Source organism: Suricata suricatta, chromosome 7, assembly GCF_006229205.1.
Source record: "Suricata suricatta isolate VVHF042 chromosome 7, meerkat_22Aug2017_6uvM2_HiC, whole genome shotgun sequence".
NCBI lineage: Eukaryota > Metazoa > Chordata > Mammalia > Carnivora > Herpestidae > Suricata > Suricata suricatta.
In genome coordinates this window covers 38592882-38613370 of record NC_043706.1, presented here as the reverse complement: position 1 = coordinate 38613370, position 20489 = coordinate 38592882, and the positions used below count along the sequence as shown (strand labels likewise).

The following is a 20489-nucleotide window of genomic DNA, read 5'->3' as shown; positions in this document are numbered from 1 at the left end:
CAGCCAACTACCCCAGCCTCCCTGGCCCCAGAGCCCTCCATCCCCTGACACGGTGACTGGCCGAGCGAGGAGGACCCTGGGGCCCGAGGCCGCAGAATGAGAAACGTCAGGTCGACAGAGCGCAGGAACACGCCTCCTTTTCCCACCCTTAGCCCCCACCCCTGACCGTCACCCTCCCTGTGTGCAGGAGAAGAAATGAGGTCATAACCTGGATCCTAGCCACTAGACCACCAGGGAACCAAGGTCGTAACCTGGAAAGAGGCTCACCCAGTGGTGGCAGCCCTTGTGGGTGGTAGAGGCTGCGCCAGGGCTGGGGAAAGGCTGCTGCCCCCACGTGTAGCCTGAGGCTCCTGTCCTGTTTCTTCCCCACCCCTCCTCGCACAGGCCCAGTCGTGAGAGCCACCACACCGCTCCGCAATGGGGAGTGTCTGGAGAACTCCAGAGCCTGGGGATCAGTCCTCAGTCCGCCACCACAGCCTCAACTCCCTGGTGGGAGTGAGGGGGGGGTGGGCACAGGCCCCAGGGCACCACTGGTTGCAGGCCATCCAGTGCCCAGGCTGCTTAGAGGGGTCCCGCTGGCAGCCCCAGAGCCATGGATTGGCGAGGTGTGCAGCTCAGTTTGCCCAGCTCTGGGTACCAGCTGTCTAATTGGGATGCCAATTGAACATGCTAAAGAATGGGGAAAGGCTGATAGAAGCTAGCAGGCAGGGGGGCAGCTGACCACCCCTGCCCTCAGAGCCAGCCCCTCGCTTTGCCGCTTGCTCCATCGTGGGGCAAAATCTTTTGAGTTTGGCACACAAGATCACGTGGTGGTCATGGGCAGTCCTGGCCAGAGACAACTGAACTTGGCCGCACCAGCTTTTATGCCCGGGTAATGCCTGTCTTGGGTTAGACAGCTTGGGGCATGAGGGATGCAGTCAAGAAGTCTCCTGGGCCAAAGGGGGTTGGTCTTCTGCTCCCACGTGAAGGAAAACCACAGAGGGAGGCAAGCCATTAGATTTCCTGAGCTCCCTGATGTCCCGTTGTACACATACAGAAAGCGAGGCCGAGTGAAGGAGCCTCTTCCCCGGGGCCCACAGTGGAGCCAGGCTAGAACTCACACTGGCTCACACCGGCCAGTTGGACAACAGATCGGGGGCCAACAGAGAACAGCTGTGCGGTGGAGGGAAAGGGGCCTGATCTAGCACTTGCTCTGGAAGGGTATGTGGGCAGGACTGGGTGGGTGGGGGCTCGAAGACAAAGAAAATTGGCTTCCGAGTGTAGCTAAGGGCCACGTGGGCAAGCACCGGGGAGGCGCGGGTGAGGGGGGAGTGGACATTGGGCTCTGCAGCACAGCCCCAGGCAGACCAGGGCTGGCCGTGGCTGTGGCTCTGAAACTGTGAAGAGTGTGTGTGCATATACGTGTAGGTGTGGTGTGCCTATGAGTGCGGTATGTGTGACTTTGTGGAATGTATGTGGGTACGTGACTGTAAGGAGAGTCTGTAGGTGTGAGTGTGAGTGTGTGTGTGTGTGTGTGTGTGTGTGTGTGTGTGCCCGTGCGCTGGGAGAGGCTGCCTGAATCCTGCCCCTGTCCAGCCCCCACCCAGCTCAGCCTCTCAGGTTTCAGCCACTGTCCTAAAGAAAACAGCCCAGAGCCTGCAGCAGGAAATCGATATTTGGACAGCAGAGGCGCCTCTTCCTGCCATGGCCCCCAGGAGGGGACAGACCAGGGAGGGGGCCTTCCTGCCCACCTGGACCAAACCTCAAGTTGGTCAGGAGCATGCCAGTCCTCCTCCTGGCCTCCCTCACATCCCTCAGACCCCAGCCTTCTGGAAGACCTGAGGCTGAGGAGGGACTGACTGGCTGGAAGCCCCCCACCATTGTCCACCGTTCTCAGGAAAAAGAGCCACAGCAATGAGAAAAATGGCCCTTCTGTGGTCATAGAGGGCGGTGGGGTGGCATTGTCCAGTCACAGTAATCCCACCTTCCGAACGAGCCACAGCTTGTTCATGGACAAGGGCATGCTGGCACATGTCCTTGTTTGTAGGAGAAAAATAACTGGAAAGGACTAAGCAGGAGCCAGGGAACTGGACGGAGGCAAGTCCTTCAGTGGGACTCCAGGCCACTCTTCAGTGTGCTAAGGAGTGTCTGCAGGACAAACAGTCAAGGGATGAAACAGGGTAGGACTGTGTATCTAGAACTTTGACATCTTTGTAAGATAGAAGAAAAGAGAAAGAAAAAAAGAAAGAAAGAAAGAAAAGAGGTGCAAATGCTTGCACGTGCACAGGCTAGACTTTGGAGCCTCTCATACTTTGGGTACACAATAACTAAGCACGAAAATTCAGATACACAGATAAATAAATGAACATCGGGGGGCCAAGCAGATGGGGCTTTTCTCTTGACTTCCATCTTGATTTTGTGACCCTGGTTAGGTCTCTTCCTCTCTGTGTCCTGAGTTTCCTCGGTGGTCCCAGAGAGTCAGGGAAACCTTGATGTTGGCAAAGCGGGGCTGTGCACCTGTGCATGGGGTGGGGGTAGGCGGAGGGCTGGTGCAGGGGAGGCATGGTGGTGGGGAAGTCCTTCTCACCACCTCTTGTTATCTCCTCCTGCTGCAACTGGGCCCCTTCCCCAAGTCTTGGGCTGCTTCTTCATAGGGCATTCCTTAAGAGAGTTCAGATTTCATCTGGCCTTTTTTCTGAGCTCCCTCCTTCCGTCCAGAATGCCTCCGGGCCACTCAAGCCTTTGTTCCTAGAAGCCGTGCCCAACCATCGCTACACTTTACTGAGGCCTTCTGCAGCCCTGTCTTCTCCTCAGGATGATCCAAGTCCAATGTTCTCTCACTCATTCGGCACCCCTCCTGACTTCCTCTAGGTCGGTGATAGGATGGAGGTGCTCAGCCCAGCCAGGCCTCCTCAGTGTTGGAACCCCCTCTTCTACAGTGCTCAGTGCTGTCCCCACAGACACCAAGGGCTCCAGCTACGGGGCCTCCCAGGCTTCTGTGTGAGAGTCCTATCAGTTTTCTTCTTCCTCAGGCCCCTGACAATCAGGGGACTGGAGGCTGGGGCCCAGTGACCCCACACAAGCCACACAAGCTTCCAGGGTGGCCCAGGAGCAAGCTGGCTGGAGTGGTCTCCTTCCCGGCCACTGCTCTGCCAGGGACACAGGCGACACCCAAGTCTCAGAGCCATCAAGGGAAGGGCTTCGAGAAGCAGGAGTCAGCCGGAGATTAATTAATAAAAACCTGAACACATCTGTTGTTAATTAATTCTATGCCAAGGGTTAACCCTTCCCTCCCTGGGCTTGCACCCTTCCCTTTGATGGGAAGAGGGAAATCATGGTGGGGAGTCGGTACCCTTCCAGACTTTGGGGAAACATGAACCGGGGTCGGGGGGGCAACATGAAGGGAAAGGACCCCAGATGGCAGGGAGGCTCATCGGTTTGGGTACTTTGTGTGTGTGGGGGAGAGCTGGGTGTTTGCTTTTGAGACTCTGGGTCCATGGACACTACTCACGAGTGCCGAGGACATCTGAGATGGACACATAACTTTATTTACAGCAACAAGTAGAATAGACCCTCCCTCCCTTCCCTCCCTCTCCCCGCCCCTTCCAGTCTTGTCTATACCATTCCCGTCCCTCCTGGCCCAGCCCTGCCCTCCGGGGGGACCTCGGGAGTCACTGTATGGGTCAGGCCCCCACGGGTCCCAAGAAGGAGAGTGGGGAGGGGCTTGGCCCAGGGCGGGCTGGGGTGTCTCACTTCACATTTTGCTGTCCTCGGAGTCTGGGCGGCGGGAGGCGGGCGCCAGGGGCGGTGAGAGGTAGAGAAGCGCACAGCCCGCCGGCCCCGCCTCCCCCACGTTCCTGCGCCCCCACTTTCACAGTGTTCTGCAGCCCAGGCCGCGGGTCCAGGCGCGGCCCCCGCCCCAACACAGCCTGCCAGGCGTCCGGGGCTGCAGTGGGTCCGGGAACCGCGAGGAGGCGGTGCTGCAGCGACCCCGCCCCCCCGCCTGCGCAGAGGTGGCCTGGCGCGTCCCCACCCCCCGGGCTTCGGCGCGAGGGGCCCTGCGGGGGCGGCGGCGGTCAGGACGAGAAGCAGAGGCCGCAGCACTCCATGCAGATCTCCAGGCAGTCGGCGGACTCGCAGCAGGCGTCCACGATGCCGCAGTCCAGGTCGCAGGGCAGGTCGCAGTCGGCGCACTCGCCGGAGCCGCAGCAGCAGCAGCAGAGGCACGAATCCTCGGAGCTGCAGGAGCCGCACGTGGCGCAGTCCAGGACGATGTTACACAGCGTCAGGAACTCGCAGAACAGGCAGGACAGGATGCAATGGACGCAGCAGTCTGCGGGCACGGGTAGGGGACAAGACCGTGAGGCAGCCTGGGGCCAGGGACCAGCCACAGAGGGCTCACGAGCACTCCACTACCCTTTCGCAGCTCAGAGAAATGGGATCCTTTCCTAGGAAATGACCCCAAGGCACAGAGAGTTGCATGCACCTGCCCCGTTAGCTGAAGAGCAGGGGTCTGAGCCCAGGCCATCTGGGTCCTGAGTCCCTGCTCTTCACCACCTTCATTTATTTAACAAACACACCAGAGTGATAGACTGTCCCAGGCACTGTTCTAAGTGTTGGGCATGAATGAAACTCATTTAAACTTGTAAGGATTCCATGGGGAATCTTCTCCTTCCAAGGGACTACTATTAGCCCCACTCTACAGATGAAAAAACTGAGGCACATAGAAGTCACTTTGAAATAGACCCGGAATCCTACCATTCTACTCCTATCTCATCGGGGCAATGCAACACCTCCCTCATTGGTCACCCCACTCCCTCCCTGCACCTACTCCGCACACAGCAGCCCAGAGGGACTCTTGCAAAACTTCAGCGGAGTCTGTCCCTCCAGTGCTCAGAGCCCTCCAGTGACTTCCACACCTGACTAGGAGTAAAAGTGAAATATTGCGCAGTGGCCCTCACGGGATCCAGTCTCCTACGCTCTGTCCCCCGATCACGCTGCTGTGGCCTTCCTTCCATGACCATCATCTCTGTGACCTGCTGGCCGCACCCCTGCACCCTCAGCCCCTCGCCCTGGCCTCCCCTCACTCCCACCCCAAGGACCTATCAGCTTCCAGGGCACTACACAGCTTTCTCCTCCTACTCAAATGGAAGTTCCACAAGGGCAGGCATTGTTGTCCGCTGTAGTCACTGGTATGTTACTCGTCCCTAGAAGGTGCCTGACACTGGTAGGTGAACTAACACGTGAGCCTCGGGTACGTGGCGGAGCTGGGAACAGAGACCAGGCAGGCTGGTTCTGGAGCCTGTGCTCTGAACCGCTCAATGGGCTACCAGGATGCTGAGCTGGCGCCCTCCCAGGGGCTGGGCATGCAGCAGCTGGGCCCCTGGCCGCCCCCCGCCCCCGCCCCGGGCGGGTCTCACACCACAGAAGATCTGACTCTCCTGCCCTGTTTCTGTGTGGAGGGCCTGGGGTCCATACAGCTCGAGCCCCGCAATCTACCTGCAAACCGAACAAGGGTGCTCTCTTCAATTGCAGATCTGATGAAGTCACTACCTTGTTTAAAACCCTTCAATGGCTCCCTATTGCCTTCCAGTAAAGTCTAGGTCCAGGGCACTGTTGACAAGGTACCTTTCACCCCCACAGCTCCTGCCTTTTTGAAGTCTCACCTCCCTGCATTACTCATAGAATTTCATAAGCTCGCCAAACTAGCCATTTCTCACTTCTGTGCTAATGCCCTCTCCCCCTGGCTAGATACTCCTACTCACCCTTTAAAGCTTGCTCAGACACGTCAGGAGCCTGCCCAGACTCCTCCCCAGCATCCTGGGCTGGTGTGGGGGTCCCCTGTGGTTGTTTGTATAATCTCCAGTGTGTGGTTTTGCCAGTGTATTTATCACCCCGTATGGTGATGACCTGTTTGTCTTTCTCATGAGAACTTTAGAGGCCCAGCACATAGCATGGTGCTTGGCTCGCAGCAGATGTGCAGTACATGTGAAATGAATGAACATTCCCTTCATAATTAGGACTGTTGGGCAGACTCTGCTCTGTGGGAAAGTTGGTGAACACATTATGTGCAAATGTGTACACCGAATCCTGTTTGCAGAAGACCAGGCCGGAGGGAGTCCTTCAGCGTGGACGGGACTCACTTAAAAATTCTGGGGTGAAGGTCAAGTACCACTGAGCTACGGGCAGCCATCACCTATGCTGAATTGACGCCTGGTGGGGCAGCTGGCTGCCTTGGGTGGCCCTGCAGAGGCCCTCTGCATTACAGGAGCAATGGGGGCTGTATCTGGGTTCTCTGACTTCCCGCCGCACCATGCGCCCCCCACCACACCAGACCACACAGCCCTCTCACTGAACAGAGGGTCCGCTCCTTGAGGGAAATTGTGTCTCCAGAAATGGGGTGGCTTACACAGGCTTTTATTCCCTTGTTACAGCAACTCCAAGAGAGCATGGCTGGGATGGGGTCGGCCTTGAGAACGCAGACGTGCCTCGATTAACCCACCAGGTGCAGTTGGCCAGGTTCCCTGGAGGGTTTGCTAAAACCCAGTCTCGTGGGCCCGACCCAGAAGTCCAGAGCCGGTAGGCCTGGCGTGGGGCTGAGACTGCACGTGTAATCAGCCACCTGGCGAAGCCCCTGTATCATACTTGGGAGGCGTCTCCTGGGGAGAGGGGGGATGGGGTGCTTACCTTCCTGCGCCTGGAGGGGGATCTGGGAGGCAGCAGATTTGGTGCTGCCCTTGCTTTTCTTGCTGCCCTGGCTGGCGAGAGATGGGTGCGTCTGCAACTTCCGGTGGGCCTTGGGGCCACCCAGGGCACCATTCCCCGCCCGCCTGGTGCTGCCCAGCTCCGAGGGGTGGCCTGAGCCATTCGCCACTAGAGGGGTGCAGCCCAAGGGGTTCCCCTGAGGCTGGCCTAGAGAAACGATGAGAAAGGTTAATGGGGGACCTGGGGGTGGGGGGTGCACAGCCTCCCAGTAGGCTCTGCCCCAGTCCTGCCTGCTTTATCCTTAGATACCCCATACGTCACCTAGCTGGCCTTGTATTCTGCAGATGGGGAAACTGAGGCCCAGAGAGCAGAACTGACTTGCCCAGGGGCACGCCAGGAAATAGCAGAGTTGAGCCTGGCTCATGACTTCCAGGTCAGTGCTCAATCCAGAAAAGACGGAGGGACAAGGCAAGAGGAGGGGCTCAGAGCCCTGGACCCCATCTTCTTACCGCACATGGGTAAGAGGGGCTGCAGTCAGGGATAAAGACTGATTGGCTGGGGTGAGGGAGGGCAGCAGTGAAACAGTTAACCTTCACCTCAGCCCCTGCCAAGCCCCCAGCTGTTTTTGCCCTTCGTGCGCTGGGTGATTTATTGGAAACATCTGTTTGGAGATGAACGCCCGGCCCTGGACCACAGGGGCCCTCACAGCAGCCCCTCTAGTTCTTCCCTTCCACCTCGGCATCCCTGCCCTGTCTGCCTCTGTGGCGTGGCTAGGAGTTCACTGTGGGGCCCTGGGGGTCTGGGTGAGAAGGGAGACAAGGGAAGAGAGGCCACCGGCAGTGGGGGGCGGGTATCCCCGAGGCCAGGAACTCCCTGAGTCCCCATCTCAAGCTCAGGGACCAAACTTCAGCCTCATCATTGGGGTATAGGGAAGCTGGTTCTGGAAATTCCCCCCCCCCCCCGCCCCCAAAGCACCCAGTCCCTTTCCTTACCTCAGGTCTGCTCACCTGGATGGCATGGTTCTGCTCACAAGAGATGAAGGCAGGTGTGTGTGTGTGTGTGTGTGTGTGTGTGTGTGTGTGTGTGTTTAGGGGAGGGATGGAGCAGGAGGGTTGCACAGGGCTCTGGCTCCTGGGCAGGGCTCTCTGTAGATGTGTAAGTGGGGCACACTTCGATCTTGGAGGCACGGGGTCTGGGTCCCCGAGCCCCTCCAGGCTGTGGAGGGAGGAAGGTGGCCTCAGAGCTTCCCTTGACTGAGGGGGCTGGGCCTTCTAAGAAATGGTGGTGGTCACATCATGTCATCGAGCACTTACTGCTTGCAGCCACCCTTCAAAGCACGTGACATGCTAAAGTCACTCTCACTGAAGCCTCTGAGGATCTCCGTGGGACAGTAGCCACCTGGAGAAGTGCAGTAACTTGTCCAAGGTCCCACTGCTGGTAAATGTCAGAGGTGGGCCCAGCCTGGAAGCTAGGAGCTGGGGCTCAGGGTGCAGAGATGCAGGAAGGGGGCAGAGGCTGGGAGACAAAGGACTGGGGAATCAGCTGCTACATCACAACGATCACTAGTCTTGTAACTAGTAGCGTACATACTTGGGTTGTGGTTAGGTGCTGACACCCTGCCAAGAGCTTTCTGTGTCGTAGTTGTGACAGATCGACTCTTACTGGCCCCATTTCACCAATGACAACACTGAGGCACAGAGAGGGTAAAATTTGCCCAAGATTCTACAGCTAGGAAGTGGGGTGGGGAGGGGATGGAGGCTGTGAGAAAGGAGCTGAGGACCAGTGGGGAGTCAGGAGAGAATGAAAGATAGGGCTGCGGGGAAGCTCCACGCTGGGAGGCTTTGGCCCTGAGGTGTGGCTGGCCCGCATCTGGGTAAACAGGGGTAAGGCCATGGGAAGCAGCCAGGCCTGAATCACCCTGCTCCCACCTCTTGGCCCCATGGCGGGAGACCGGCCGAGTCCTTGGCCAGCTTCCGTGCCCCCTGCCCTGATGCCTAAGCATGGGCAGGATGACCGGAGGGTGGGAGTGTGTGGTGAGCTGAGGGCCCTGGGAGGTTTGGGCAGACACAGAGCTTGCCTGTGGCCATAGCCATGGGGGTGGCCGTGGGGGCTGAGTCACAGAGCAAACACTAGGGCCCATAGACACAGAGGTGTCTGTCCAGCTCCCATCCAGGCCCCCTCCTCTGTGGCCATGGTGCTGACCTCTTTCTCTCAATTCGGCTGGTGGGTGTGTCTAGAGGGCAGTGCACTAGCAGGATTTAGTAACCCCAACTTCCAGGGAGTCCAACTTAGCCCCAGATGCCCTGGCCCAAGGCGGCTCCCTGCTAAGCCATACTAGCTGAGCAGGAAGGCATAGGAAAGAGCACTGGGCCAGGAGACCTGAGCTCTGCGGCTGTGTCCAGGCTGAGTGGGTCTCTGTGCCTCAGTCTCCTCATCTGTAAAATGGGCTTGCCAAGAGCTACCCTCCTGGCTCATTGCAGGCTGCATTGAAGAGCTAGTGAGATCATTCAGGGAGAGAAAATTGGGAAGTGCAAATGTGTCCATGGGTTTTGTGGGTCTTATGAGTAAGCACAAATGGCTCTGGCTGCCCCTTTCCCCTCTCTTAAGGGTGAGGGGGAAGAATTCTCTCCCTCTCAGGACCTTCTCGGAGGCCTTGAGCCAAGCCTGGGCTCATTTCTGCCCAGAGCGGCCGGGGGCTTCCCTCATTCCTCTTCATCCTTGACACCTGAAGGGTGGGAGTGCTCCCTGCATCCCGGGAACCCCCAGCTCCCCTCCTCCTTTCATCCGGCCTCACGCCCCCTTGTCCTGAACCAGATTGCCTGGAGCCTGTCCAAGCTCCTTGTGAACTGATTTTATACCAGTCGTTTTGTCTGTGGAGGTCTCTTTCCTAGACAGAAAGGACAGTGACTATATCCAGACCTTTCCATCGCCCGCCCTCTGAGGTCCTGGCCCTGTGCTAGGCTCCTGTGGGCAATTGCCATGTCTCTGCCAGCCCATGTGAACTGGATTGCCTAATGCAACCCCCCCATGTTGTCACCCGTGTCCCCTGGCCCCCTAGGACTCACGTGTCACAGCTTCTGTGGGGACGTCGAGGTCAGTGCTGTCCAGGGTCTGAGGGGCCCCAGGGCCATTGCCTTGGGGCATGGGACGTGCCACCTCTTCCAGGGAGCCCTCCTCTAGTGCTGCCTCCACAGGGTGAGTGGATCCTGTTACTACCTCCAGCTCAGGCAGGAGGGGTTGGTTCTGGGCTAGAAAAAAATCAGATGACCAAGGTATATTTTCCTGGTGCCCTCCTGTCTGCCCAGCCCTGGTCCCCTTCCCGCAGCCCAGAATGCCGTGAGCCCTCATTCTCTGTCTCTTTGTACCAGCTACCCAGCCCTTACCCTATCTGGCAACAGTGCCAGGCTCCAAAATAGAAAGTTCCCAAAACAAAACCCATGAGTGATCAAGGGTGTGTGTGTGTGTGTGTGTGTGTGTGTGTGTGTGTGTGTGCGCGCACGCACGTGAGTGCATGTGTTTACATGTGTCTGTGTGGTTGTCAGGGAAAGGGGCCAGAGATGTGCAGTATGTTTTTTTTAAATGTTTATTTGTTTATTTTGAGAGAGAGAGAGAGACAGAAAGCATGAGCAGGGGAGGGGCAGAGAGAGAGGGAGACAGAATCCCAAGCAGGCTCCTTTCTGTCAGTGCGGAGCCCAATGCGGGGCCCAATCCCACAAACTGCAAGACCGTGGCCTGAGTTGAAATCAAGAGGCGGACGCTCAACCGACTGAGCCCCCCAGGCGCTTCAGAGATGTGTGGTATGAAGGGAGGTGGAGAGAGGAGGCAGACCTATGGGCATGCTCAGTGATGGAGAGATATGGCCAGGCATCAAGAGTGGGGTTGGGGGCACCCGGGTGGCTCAGCTGGTTAAGTAGCTGACTTCAGATCAGGTCATGATCCCGTGGTTTGTGAGTTCGAGCCCTGCCTCAGTGCAGAGCCTAACAGTGCAGAGCCTGCTTGGGATTTTCTCTCTCTGCCCCTCCCCGCTTCTCAAAATAAATAAATAAACTTAAAAAAAAAGAGTGACAGAGAGGGGGAGAATCAAAGGGACAATGAAAGGTAGAAGCAGAGAGAGACAGTAGCAGAAGGGAGGTTGGGGCACCAAAAGACGGAGTCCCCAGAAACCCCGTGACAGACAGCCTGGGACAGGAGGGAGATTCGGTGGAGAGAGAGTGAGGGGGAGGCCGGTAAGGATGGGGACAGAGGCAGAGGCGAGAGAGAAGGGAGCATGGTACAGGAAGGGCAAGTGACAGATAGTGAGAAGCTGGGTCAGAGAGAGAGGATGACAGCAGGAGAAAGAATTAGAGACCAAGGTGGGGGGAGGATGGGCTGAAGGGGCCAGGCAGGAAGAGAGGCAGGGAGCCGGCCCAGGAGGCTGGGAAGAGGCGGACCGCAGCCACATATAATTACAGTGAGGAGCTCGGCCCCTCAGTGCAGGGTGGGCGGAAGGCAGAAATGGAGCAACCTTCAAACCCACAGCTTCTGAGGCAGCAGGACTAGGGCCCAGGGGAGAGGGTTAGGGGGATGGGAGAGTGGGGGGGTGCGCAGAAAGGGGCCTGAGCTCCCAGCTCTCAGTGCCGCTGGGCAAAGTCGGGGCTCATGGGGCCCCGGGGCCAGGCGGCAATTACAGGGTGCACCCTGAGCTCAGCTCCCCCGGGTGTGTATTTGGGGGCTTTGAGAGAGGGTGTCCTCCCCATGTGCCATGTTAGAAGCAGGGGAGACACAGAAACAAGAGACTCAGAGAGACACAGAGACCACAAGGGCACAGGGAAAGAAGAAAAAGAAAGGGCAGAAACCCAGAGAGTCATGATCAACACCAGCCTGTGCACACCCCACAAAGTGACGAAGAGAGAGACACGCCCAGAGCGACCGAGAGATTGACCAAGACTAGTCTTGGAAATAGAAAGAGTCAATCAAGAGGACACAGGCACCTGCGTATGCTGACCTTCTCTGAGCGGCCCCAAAAGATGGGGTAGAGAGTGGAGGGCGATCATTAGAGGAATCAGTGAGAGCTGGGCATGCAGGGCTGGGGGGATGAGAGCAGCCTGAGGGGAGGGAACCGGCCAGGGGCTCAGCAGCCCTTGTTCCAAAAGATCCTGTTCCTTGTTCCAAAGATCCTGGTCCCCATGGCCAAGGGGACGAGGCCCCAGGGAACCCCAGTAAACAGCGCAGACAGCACTAGACCGAGGGCCGTGCTCACACCTGCCTGGGAAAACCACAGGCCCTTCGAGGAGACAGAAGCTGGGGTGGGAGCGGGTGCAGAGCTCCTGAGTCTCTGGAGGGCAGCAGAGTTAGTGCCGGGCACCCCTCATGGTGACCGTGGCTGTTCCAGGGAGGCAGGAGGGGGTTCCCTCCAGTCCCACCCACTCTTTGGGCTAGTTGAATGCCCCCTCACCACCCGGGGTAACAAGAGCAGAGTCAAATGGCTTCTGGAAGATCACAGGGGTGGGACAAGACGAGCAGGTGACCCAGGGAGGAGCGATGGCTTACCGGATGGCGCCTCTCCTAGCCCCAAGCCTGGTCTACAACAGCTCAGACATGGCTCCTGGGGGCTAAGACCAAGCTGGTACGAAGACAGAGGCTCAGGGCTTGGGTCCTAATTCCTAGGAAGGGAGGAGCCTGCCCAGTTCCAGCCTTTGGCCATGGCCCTGACGGCCAAGCCCTGTCCTTCCCATGTGTTGTACTGAAAAAGGCCTGAGCATGGGGCTGGAAGATGGGAGCCCTGGCTTTTATCAGTGACCAGCCTGGGCAACTGACCAGGACTTGTGTTCCTTATGCGTAAAGGGAGGTCCAAATGCAAATCCCTCAGGGTTTCAGAGTAAATGAAATGTTCAGCGGTGCCCTGGCATATGGGGGCCCCTTCATGAACCTTTCCTTCTTTTGTTCCTTCTTTACTCTGTTCATTCATTTGTTTGTTCGTTCCTTCCTTCCCTCCTTCCTTCCTTCTTTACCTCCTTCATTCCCTCCTTCCTTTTCTTCCTTCCTATCTTTCCTCCCTCCCTCCTTCCTCCCACCTTTCCTTCCTCTCTCCCTCCTTCCTTTTTTCCCTTCCTTCCTTCTCTTCCTTCCTCCTTCACTCCCTCCTACCCTTCCTCCTTCTCCCCTTCTTCCCTGTGCCATTGGTTTAACATTTATTAAGCAGCTATGATGTAACTTGCAATACATCAAGTGCTGGGTAGACCAAAATGAGAAAGACCAGGTCACTGCCCCAGGAGTTCTCTGTGGGGAGTGGCGGGCGGTCACACACACTGAGGGGGGCAGGAGGTACACTAGGGCTGCGGAAGCACTGAAGACTGGCACTCATCCAGGGGTGTGTGTGCATGGATATCTGTGTACACACGTGCGTGTGCATGTGTGTGTCTCTAGGAGGTCCCCCGGGGAAGGCGATGGCCACACTGGGTCTTGGATGATCAGCACAGAAGGGGAAAAGGGCATTTCAAGAAGAGCAGCAGGGAGCCAACATCCCAGGGTGAACAAGGGAAGCCAGTCATTGAGCCTAGAGAACTGGGGCCTTGTGGTTGCTTCCCAGGCTTTCTCCTGAGGTCACTGGGGTGCACAGGGATGACACCATCCGTTCTGCCACAGGAGCCAGGACTGCAGCTTCCTTGGCCCCCCTCCAGGGTTGGGAAGGGATGAAGGCGAGGAGAGGTTAGGGAGACTGGTCCCCGTTTCTGCCCTCCACCCCTGGTGTTGCCACTCTCTGGTGGTCTCTCCTTGTAGGTCACCTAAGGGGCTGGTGACCTTGAGGCCAGTGTGGACAGGAAGTCAGACAGCCCAGACCAAGTCCTGAGGAGGCCTTCCCGGAGGAAACCTGCCGTTCAGGGGCGAGGCTCAAGCCTGGAAGGATATCAGGGAGGAAAGACCATCCACTCCAGTCATCCTGCCCGGAGCCAGGAGGGGACCCAACAGATTCAACCCCGAGGGCACGAGGACCTTGTGATGAGTGCCCAGAGACACGGAAGCAGAATGAGAAGGCGTTAAGAAGGTGTGGGGAAGACCTGAGCTATGAACGAGACACTCCCGGGCGGCCCGGTGCCAAGGTGCTGGCCCAGCAAACAGCTTTCCCTAGAAGCACATGGAGCAGAAGTCTGACGAGAGGTGAGGCCCACGTGCTCAACCACCAAGAGACCCAAAAGCTTCATGTTCCTTCTTGTGACTGCGAGACCCCGCCAGTCAGCCACCGAGAGAGAACATCTCTGTGGCGAAGCTCCCAGAGGAATGTTCACGAGTGTGGAGTCGGCTGGAGGGGAGCCGGCCCCCATCCTCCGAGGGGGCGCCATCTGCCCTGCCAGCTACATGCCTGTTCCGCCTGACCAGAGGGCCACTCTTTTCCTAATGTGCAAGGGGTCATGCGTGCTGCTGGTATCTTGAGCAAAAGGCCCAGCCCCGCACCTCTCTCTAGGGTCTCCATCTGTCCACAAGAGGGAACAGCCCTCTGCCTTGACATGTTTTCTGCCCTAATGCAGGATAGGGATCGAGCCAATGCCAAGTTCCGGAAAGACCTCCCAGAAGGGAACGGAAAAGTCCTGTTTAAGTCTGTAAACCCAAGAGGGAAGGCAGAGAGAAGCTCCATTCAGCAGGAGCCCTGGGGGCTCCTTACACCTGCTGTTCTCCAAGGTGAGGGGTGCTTCTGGGCCACGGAGTGGGGGAAACTTCTTTCAGGTGGGATGGGTTCACGCTAGGGCCCTCCTTCTGGAGCTCCAGTGCCTGGTCTCTCCAACCCAGCCCTCTCCATTGTCTTGTGGACGGCGGATTCAGGCTTCCCCCTTGAACTTCTGACCCTCTCTGGAGAGGACCAGGATCTCTCTGCTCAGAGGGTAGTGACTGGAACCCCAGACCCCAGTCTCTCCTTGGCCTGGTATTCAGGGCCTTTCAGTCTACACCTTCAGCCTGATGAATGGACAAGGATCCTGTTTCTGGGCAGCCTGACCTCTCCGTGGTCTCAGGTCACCACCGAGCCTTCTGACCAATCCACCCTTGTTTACATGCTCCTCTTGACCAGGAGGCCCTACACCTCCCATCTCCCACTCCCCCAATCCACCTATCCTTCACAGCCCAGCTCCAGCTTCACCCCTTCCTCTAGAAAGCCTTCCCTTGACCCTCAAGCCAATAGTCCCTCCATCGAGTGGCCCCTCTCCTAAGAACTTAGCACTCATTTAGCACTCTGTTGCTCCTTATAACTGGTAGTGAGCTCATGGCTTCTCCATCAGACTGCAGCCCTTCCCAGCTCGTTCTCTTGGGACGGTGGCACAGTTCATCTCTGCACCCCTGTGGGCACTCGACACATATTCCTTTGGTGAGGACTGAGTCCTGGAATTCGGAATGCCCCAGGTCGGGGACAGGAGGGGGAATGAAGGGTGAGGATTAGGGGTAGCACCAGGCGCCAGACTCCAAGAAGGCCAGAATGTGAGCTCACTGAATGCACTCCTGTGACACATTGGTCCGGGTCCCAAGTCACCAGGCTGAGGATTGCAGAGGGCCTGAGCTGGCCAGTTAGGCTGGGTCGGGTTGGTTTTATTTTAGGTCTTAAGGCTCCAATTCCCCAGGAAATTCAATTCAGAACCCAGAGCAGGAATGTGACGCCCCAGTGCTGGACAGAAATCTACTGTGGGTTAGGGAGCCAGGCTTTCTGGGGCTCGCAGGGGTGGGTGGGGAGGAGGCACTGGGGGAGCCAAGGGTGTGGGGGCTTGGCCACTTGCCCCAACCAGAGCTTTCCCAAGTCCCCTTGCAGCCCATCTGCATCTTGGGTGGCTGAGGGAGGGGGGTGACTTGCTCCTGGGCCTAGCGGGGCCCCCGGGGGCAGCGCTATGCCTTGCTGGTCTGTCGGGAGCATGGAGGATTCTGGTCTCAGCTTCAGGCGTCTGTGGGGTTTTGGCTGGGTCTCCTGCGGTTTGGGCTTCCTGGGCAGCGGGGCTCCTTCTCCCAAGGCAGCAGAGCCAGGCCTCCTCGAGTTATGAAAGCCACATTGTGTGCCCAGCCCAGGCTGGGGAGGGGGCTCTCTGGGGCTCTGGGCGGGCAGGAGCCTTAAGTTATAGCCTAGAGTTTACCCCTTGAATGTGCCTGAGCACATTCAGCCCCCCTGCCACCCCGGCTCCCCACTAGGACTCAGCATGGGTCACCGGGGAGAGTGGATCCTGCAAGGAGGTAGTGGGGCAGAGAGTGGAGAAAATAGATAAGCAGAGAAAGAAGGTAAGGCAAAGAGGGAGGGTGAGAGAGGAGAGGCCCGGAAAGTGAGGAGGGGCAAGAGAGTCTGAGAGGGAGAGAGGTTCCCAGACACAGAGAAAGATCCTTCCTGGCCCTCGTCCCAACCTCTCTCTCCAGGCTGAAGGAGTCCACTTCTTGGAGGAGCTTATTCCCCAGAAGTCTCTGCTTCGAGGGCCCCATAAAGAGGAGAGAATCTGAGGGCTAGCGAGGATACTCAGAGGCACATTAGTCCCATCTACTGGCTTTTGGCCAGACATCTTCTACTTGTCCTCACCCCAGAGGTGGCCCTGCGCATGCACCAGGCAGACCTGGGAGCTGACAGCCTCTCCCACAAGCACACAGGCCCCTATGGGCAGACGTGGAGACTGAGGCCAGAGAGGGGAAGGAACTTGTCCAAGGCCATGCAGGGAGTTCATGTCAGAGACCCAGGATCAGACCTTCTTTATTCAGAGACTCCAAGAGGGGAGAAAGGGAGAGTGGGGGTGGGTGACAGAAAGGCAAAAGAATATGATACTAATCTAAAGCTGGAACTGAAGACCCAAAATCTGGGCCTAGACTCTTGCTCTCAACCTCATTGCCCCAGAACAAATCCCAGATGCTCCTGACTTCTCCCCGGCCCTGCGTGCCACTGTGAGCCTCAGTTTACATCCGCACAGTGAGAAGCATGGACTGAGAGCCACAGCCCCAGGGCTTGCACCCCATACCTCTCAGGGAGTGGCAAAGCCACAGGAATCGCAGAGAGGTTACAGACCCTGCGAGGTGGGGGAAGGGGCATTTCACTCCAGCTGTGGGCACTTGGCTGGAGAAAGAGTGTGTGTGTGTGTGTGTATGTATGTATGTATGTATGTATGTGTGTGTGTGTGTGTGTGTATGTATGTGTGTGTACGCGCACGCCTGCAGGGTGGGAGCGGAGAGGCCGGGGTGGGGAGGAAGACAAGGGAGACAAGATGGCAAGGAGGGGAGGGGCCGGGTCCTGCAGCAGCTTTCAGCGGACAAAAGTTTTCTGGAAGCGCTAGGCTCTCCTTGGATTGGGGGAAGGGAAGGAGAGAAAGACTCAGACACCCCAACCCCAGCCTGAGGCCCCCATAAATATTTACACACTGGGCAGAAACGGTTAGGACACAAGTCCCAGACGGACAGACACTGCGGGGGGGTGTGTGTGTGTGTGTGTGTGTGTGTGTGTGTGTCTGGTGTTGGGAGTGGGGGTTGTTGGAGCCAATTTGGCTCAGCCGCCGTCTCCATTCGGCCCTGCCCCCATCACCCCAGCCCTCTACTCTCCTTGGACCCGGTCCCCGATACCCAGTCTCCTCCACCCTCACCTCCACCCAAGCTCCCCGGAACCATCTCCCGGAGAAGGAATGAGAATTAACAAACCCTCTCCAGCCAAATCCCCCTCCACCCCTTCTCCCCCCCACCGGCTTGGCTGCCCACCCGGCTCCTTCCTGTCTCGCTTTTCATCCGCGGTCCTACCTGGGCCCGGGGCTGCACTGGGGGCTCCATGGGGCGCGTCGCAGTGAGGGGGGCGCTGGCCACTCACCTGGGACATCGGCCCGGGACCTGCAGAAAACAGGGCTCAGCGGGCGGGACCGACCTTCCCCTAGCGCTAGCAGGGGAGGGGGGGACGCGCAGGGGGACGATCCGGCCGCGGACGCGCGCCTCCCCCCTCTCCTGCGCGGCCCCCGACCAACTTACTCGTGCTAGCTGTGCGCTGCTCGCTCTGCCGGCGGGATCACCGCGCGGGGGCTGCCATGCGCGCCTGCGGAGGGCGCCCCAGCCGAGGGGCCGCTCGGCGACTAGCCGCTCGCCCCGCGCCCCCTCCCCTCTCACTCACTCCTTTCTCCCATTTCGGCGCCAGCTCGCGCCGCTCGCCCCCTTCCTTCTTCCTTCTCCCTCTCCAGCCCCCTCGCTCCTCCCCCGCTCGCCTCTCCCCTCCCCTCTTCCCAGGCCCACCTTCTCCCCGCCCCCTCCCCGGCTTCCCTGTCGCCCCCTCCCCCCCAGGTCCCTTCCCCGCGTCGGGCCCGGCGCTGCCAGGGCCGGACACGTCTGTCCGCGGGGCGCCGCGGCCGGAGCCCCCACAGGAAGCCGACTCCGCGCGTTTCCTCCGCGACTTGGGGCTGGGCCCCAGTCTCCCCACATCTCCGCCCGCCCCCGGCCCAGCGCCCCGAGGGGCCGCATCGGGGGGGCCGCGCCTTCGCCTTCTCCTGCCCTAAACTCTGCAAAAGTTTTCGGGAAATTAGGAGAACGAACGAGCGAGCGAGCGAGCGAGCGAGCGAGAGAAAGAGAGAGAGAAACCGCTGTGACCACAACCACCTCGAGCCAACGGTCTGAATAATTGTGGCCCCCAATCTCGTCCCAAAGATAGGAGTGATCAAGGCCCTCGGGCACCCTTGGCCCACCCCTTCTGCCTGAGGCCTGGGGTTCACAGACCTCGTGCCCACCCCGCCAGAAGCTGTCCCTCCGGGAAATCCGGTTAGTGACCATGTAGCCTCCAGGCGTCCGGTAGCAGCCCCGAGCATCCCTAATCCGCACCCCCACTCCCACCCGCTGCCCCGGCCCTGCCAGCTGCGCGTGGGAATTTGTGTCAGAAAACCAACTTTGGAGGCAGTGAGGTTCTCCGAGTTCAGCCCTTCTTTTGGCTCCAGACCGGAATCCCAGGCCTTCCAACTTGCGGGTGCTCGGGGAAGGAGAGAAGGGGCTCCCTCCAGGCAAGGACAGCCCGACAGCATATCTGGAATTGCGAGCTGGGTCCCTTCTCGGGGCCGTCGAGACTGGAAGGAGCCGTAGTCAGATAGCCCGAAGGGGGGCGGGGGCGAGGACCCTCAACGTGACTCCGGGACCAGGTCCCTGAGAATGGGGGAGGGCTTGGAGCCTGCGGCCCGCCAGCTCGGACTGGGCGCGCCCGTGGGATGAGCCTCAGGTGGGGCCGCCGCTGGGGTGACAGCGTCTGGGCCACACTTGACCCGGGCTGCCTCGGAGCCGAGTCTGGCGCCCCACCACGCCGGCCAGTGAGCAATTAGGGAGGCGGCGGCGGCGGCGCCAGGCCAGTTCCCCTAATCCCGCCTTCCAGCCTGGGCTTGAAGCAGGAGGCTGGGACACCGGGAGCCGAGTGAGGGACTCGGGGCCTCTCCTTGGCCTCCTCCAGCCCCCGCAAGTCGCTACTTACACCGCTCGAAGGCCCCTGCGGCCCCGTCGCGGCCGGGACTGCCGTGGCCCCAACGCACTCGCTGCGCTCTCGCCACGCGCGGCCGCGTCCCTTCGATGAACTCAGGTGGCTGGGACCGGAAGGTGGGGGGGTGGGGACCAGGGCCTGGAGGAAGGGTCCCGCTCCCGGGGCCGGGCTGCCTGCTGCGGGGCCCTGGCCTGGAGCCCCGGGAGCCAGCCCGGACCAGGCTGTGGTCTGGGAGCTCTGGAGAGCAGAGTGAACTCCCCCTTCCTGGCAAGGGCTGAGTCACTGGGGACGCACCCGCGCCCAGCTCGGGCGACTGCTGCATTCTTACCAGCTTACCTGGGCCAGCGGCGTGAGCCTCGCCCTCCTCCAAGGGGGTGGGGTGACGTTGTCTCTAGGGACAGTCTTCGTCTCCCTCTCCTGCATACAGGGCCCCCTCCTCAACCATGGACCCTAGATATGCACCTTTTCTCCCTTTTCTTTCTCTATCTGGGCCCCTAAACTCTGGAACAGCCCAGTCCTCCAACCTTGGGGTCCCAAGTCGCCTGCTTGCACTCAAGGCCCATAGGAATCTAGCCCAGTACTAACTAACATGTTTGGTTTGTTGGAAATGCAAAATATGCTTTAAATGGAATCTCACATGCTGGTTTTACAGGTGTGCTCAGTTCGTGAAAAATTAGCTAGGTGAGCATTTAAGGTACATGTGCTTTTTTGTATGTTTATTATGCTTGAATAAAAGTTTTTAAAAATCAGCACTCGGAGCACCTTGGTGGCTCAGGGGGTTAAGTGCTGCCTTCAACCCAGGTCATGATCTCACAGTTCATGGGTTCAAGCCCCGTACCTGGACTCTATGCTGACAGCTCAGAGCCTGGGGCCTATTTCAGTTTCTGTGTCTCCCTCTCTGTTCCTCCCCTGCTCATGCTCTGTCTCTCTCAAAAATAAATAAACATTTAAAAAGGTTTTTTTTTAAGTAGGAAAAAAAATCAACACTCATCAAAAATCAACCTTCCAGGACAGAGCACAGTAGGATGTGATGGCCGGGAGGTGGTGGGCTTTGGCCCCGGCTACAGTTCACATCCCACAGCCCCACCATCCCTAGTTTCCCTGGTGAAGTCGATTCATCTGTCTGAGCCTCAGGAGGGATGAACACTGGGGCCCTCAGTGTTGAACTCCATTCTTTCACTGTTATCCAGGAGCAAGACTAGGGTAAGGTATATGGGGCACTTGGCTGGGGTGCAAAACTTAGAAGGATGCCAAGATAAATAATGTTTTAATCTAATATTTTAGTATTTAAAACACCCAGATCAGCAAATTACAGCCCTGCCAGTTAGCTGCCTATTTTTGTAAATAAAGTTTTATTGGAACCAGGGCTGGGGTTAGAGTGAAGCCAGGGAGA

The 20489-nt window shown here is 58.5% G+C and overlaps 1 protein-coding gene across 3 annotated transcripts; it reads right to left on the bottom strand.

Moving 5' to 3' along the window:
• Positions 1-3579: 3579 nt before the first annotated feature.
• MDFI (MyoD family inhibitor) lies at positions 3580-19145 on the bottom strand. Of its 3 annotated transcripts, none has more exons than XM_029945089.1 (5): positions 19091-19145; positions 17398-17484; positions 9750-9932; positions 6667-6891; positions 3580-4312 (listed from the first exon to the last, which is right to left on the bottom strand). In XM_029945089.1, the coding sequence occupies exons 2-5, from the start codon at positions 17471-17473 to the stop codon at positions 4056-4058; spliced, it is 741 nt and encodes a 246-aa protein (XP_029800949.1). In that variant the 5' UTR covers positions 17474-17484; positions 19091-19145; the 3' UTR covers positions 3580-4055. The 3 variants fall into 3 exon arrangements, with proteins under 3 accessions (XP_029800949.1, XP_029800950.1, XP_029800948.1); XM_029945090.1 differs by lacking the exon at positions 19091-19145 and adding an exon at positions 18522-18540; XM_029945088.1 differs by lacking the exon at positions 19091-19145 and adding an exon at positions 17620-17706.
• Between the last annotated feature and the right edge of the window lie 1344 nt (positions 19146-20489).

Excerpts from the sequence above, each read along its gene's own strand:
- MDFI (XM_029945089.1), bottom strand. The coding sequence starts at position 17,473 with ATGTCCCAGGTGAGTGGCCAGCGCCCCCCTCACTGCGACGCGCCCCAT. Across the intron at positions 9,933-17,397 it reads CAGTGCAGCCCCGGGCCCAG|CCCAGAACCAACCCCTCCTG; the intron begins GTAGGACCGCGG and ends ATTTTTTTCTAG. Across the intron at positions 6,892-9,749 it reads CCCCACAGAAGCTGTGACAC|GCCAGCCTCAGGGGAACCCC; the intron begins GTGAGTCCTAGG and ends TCGTTTCTCTAG.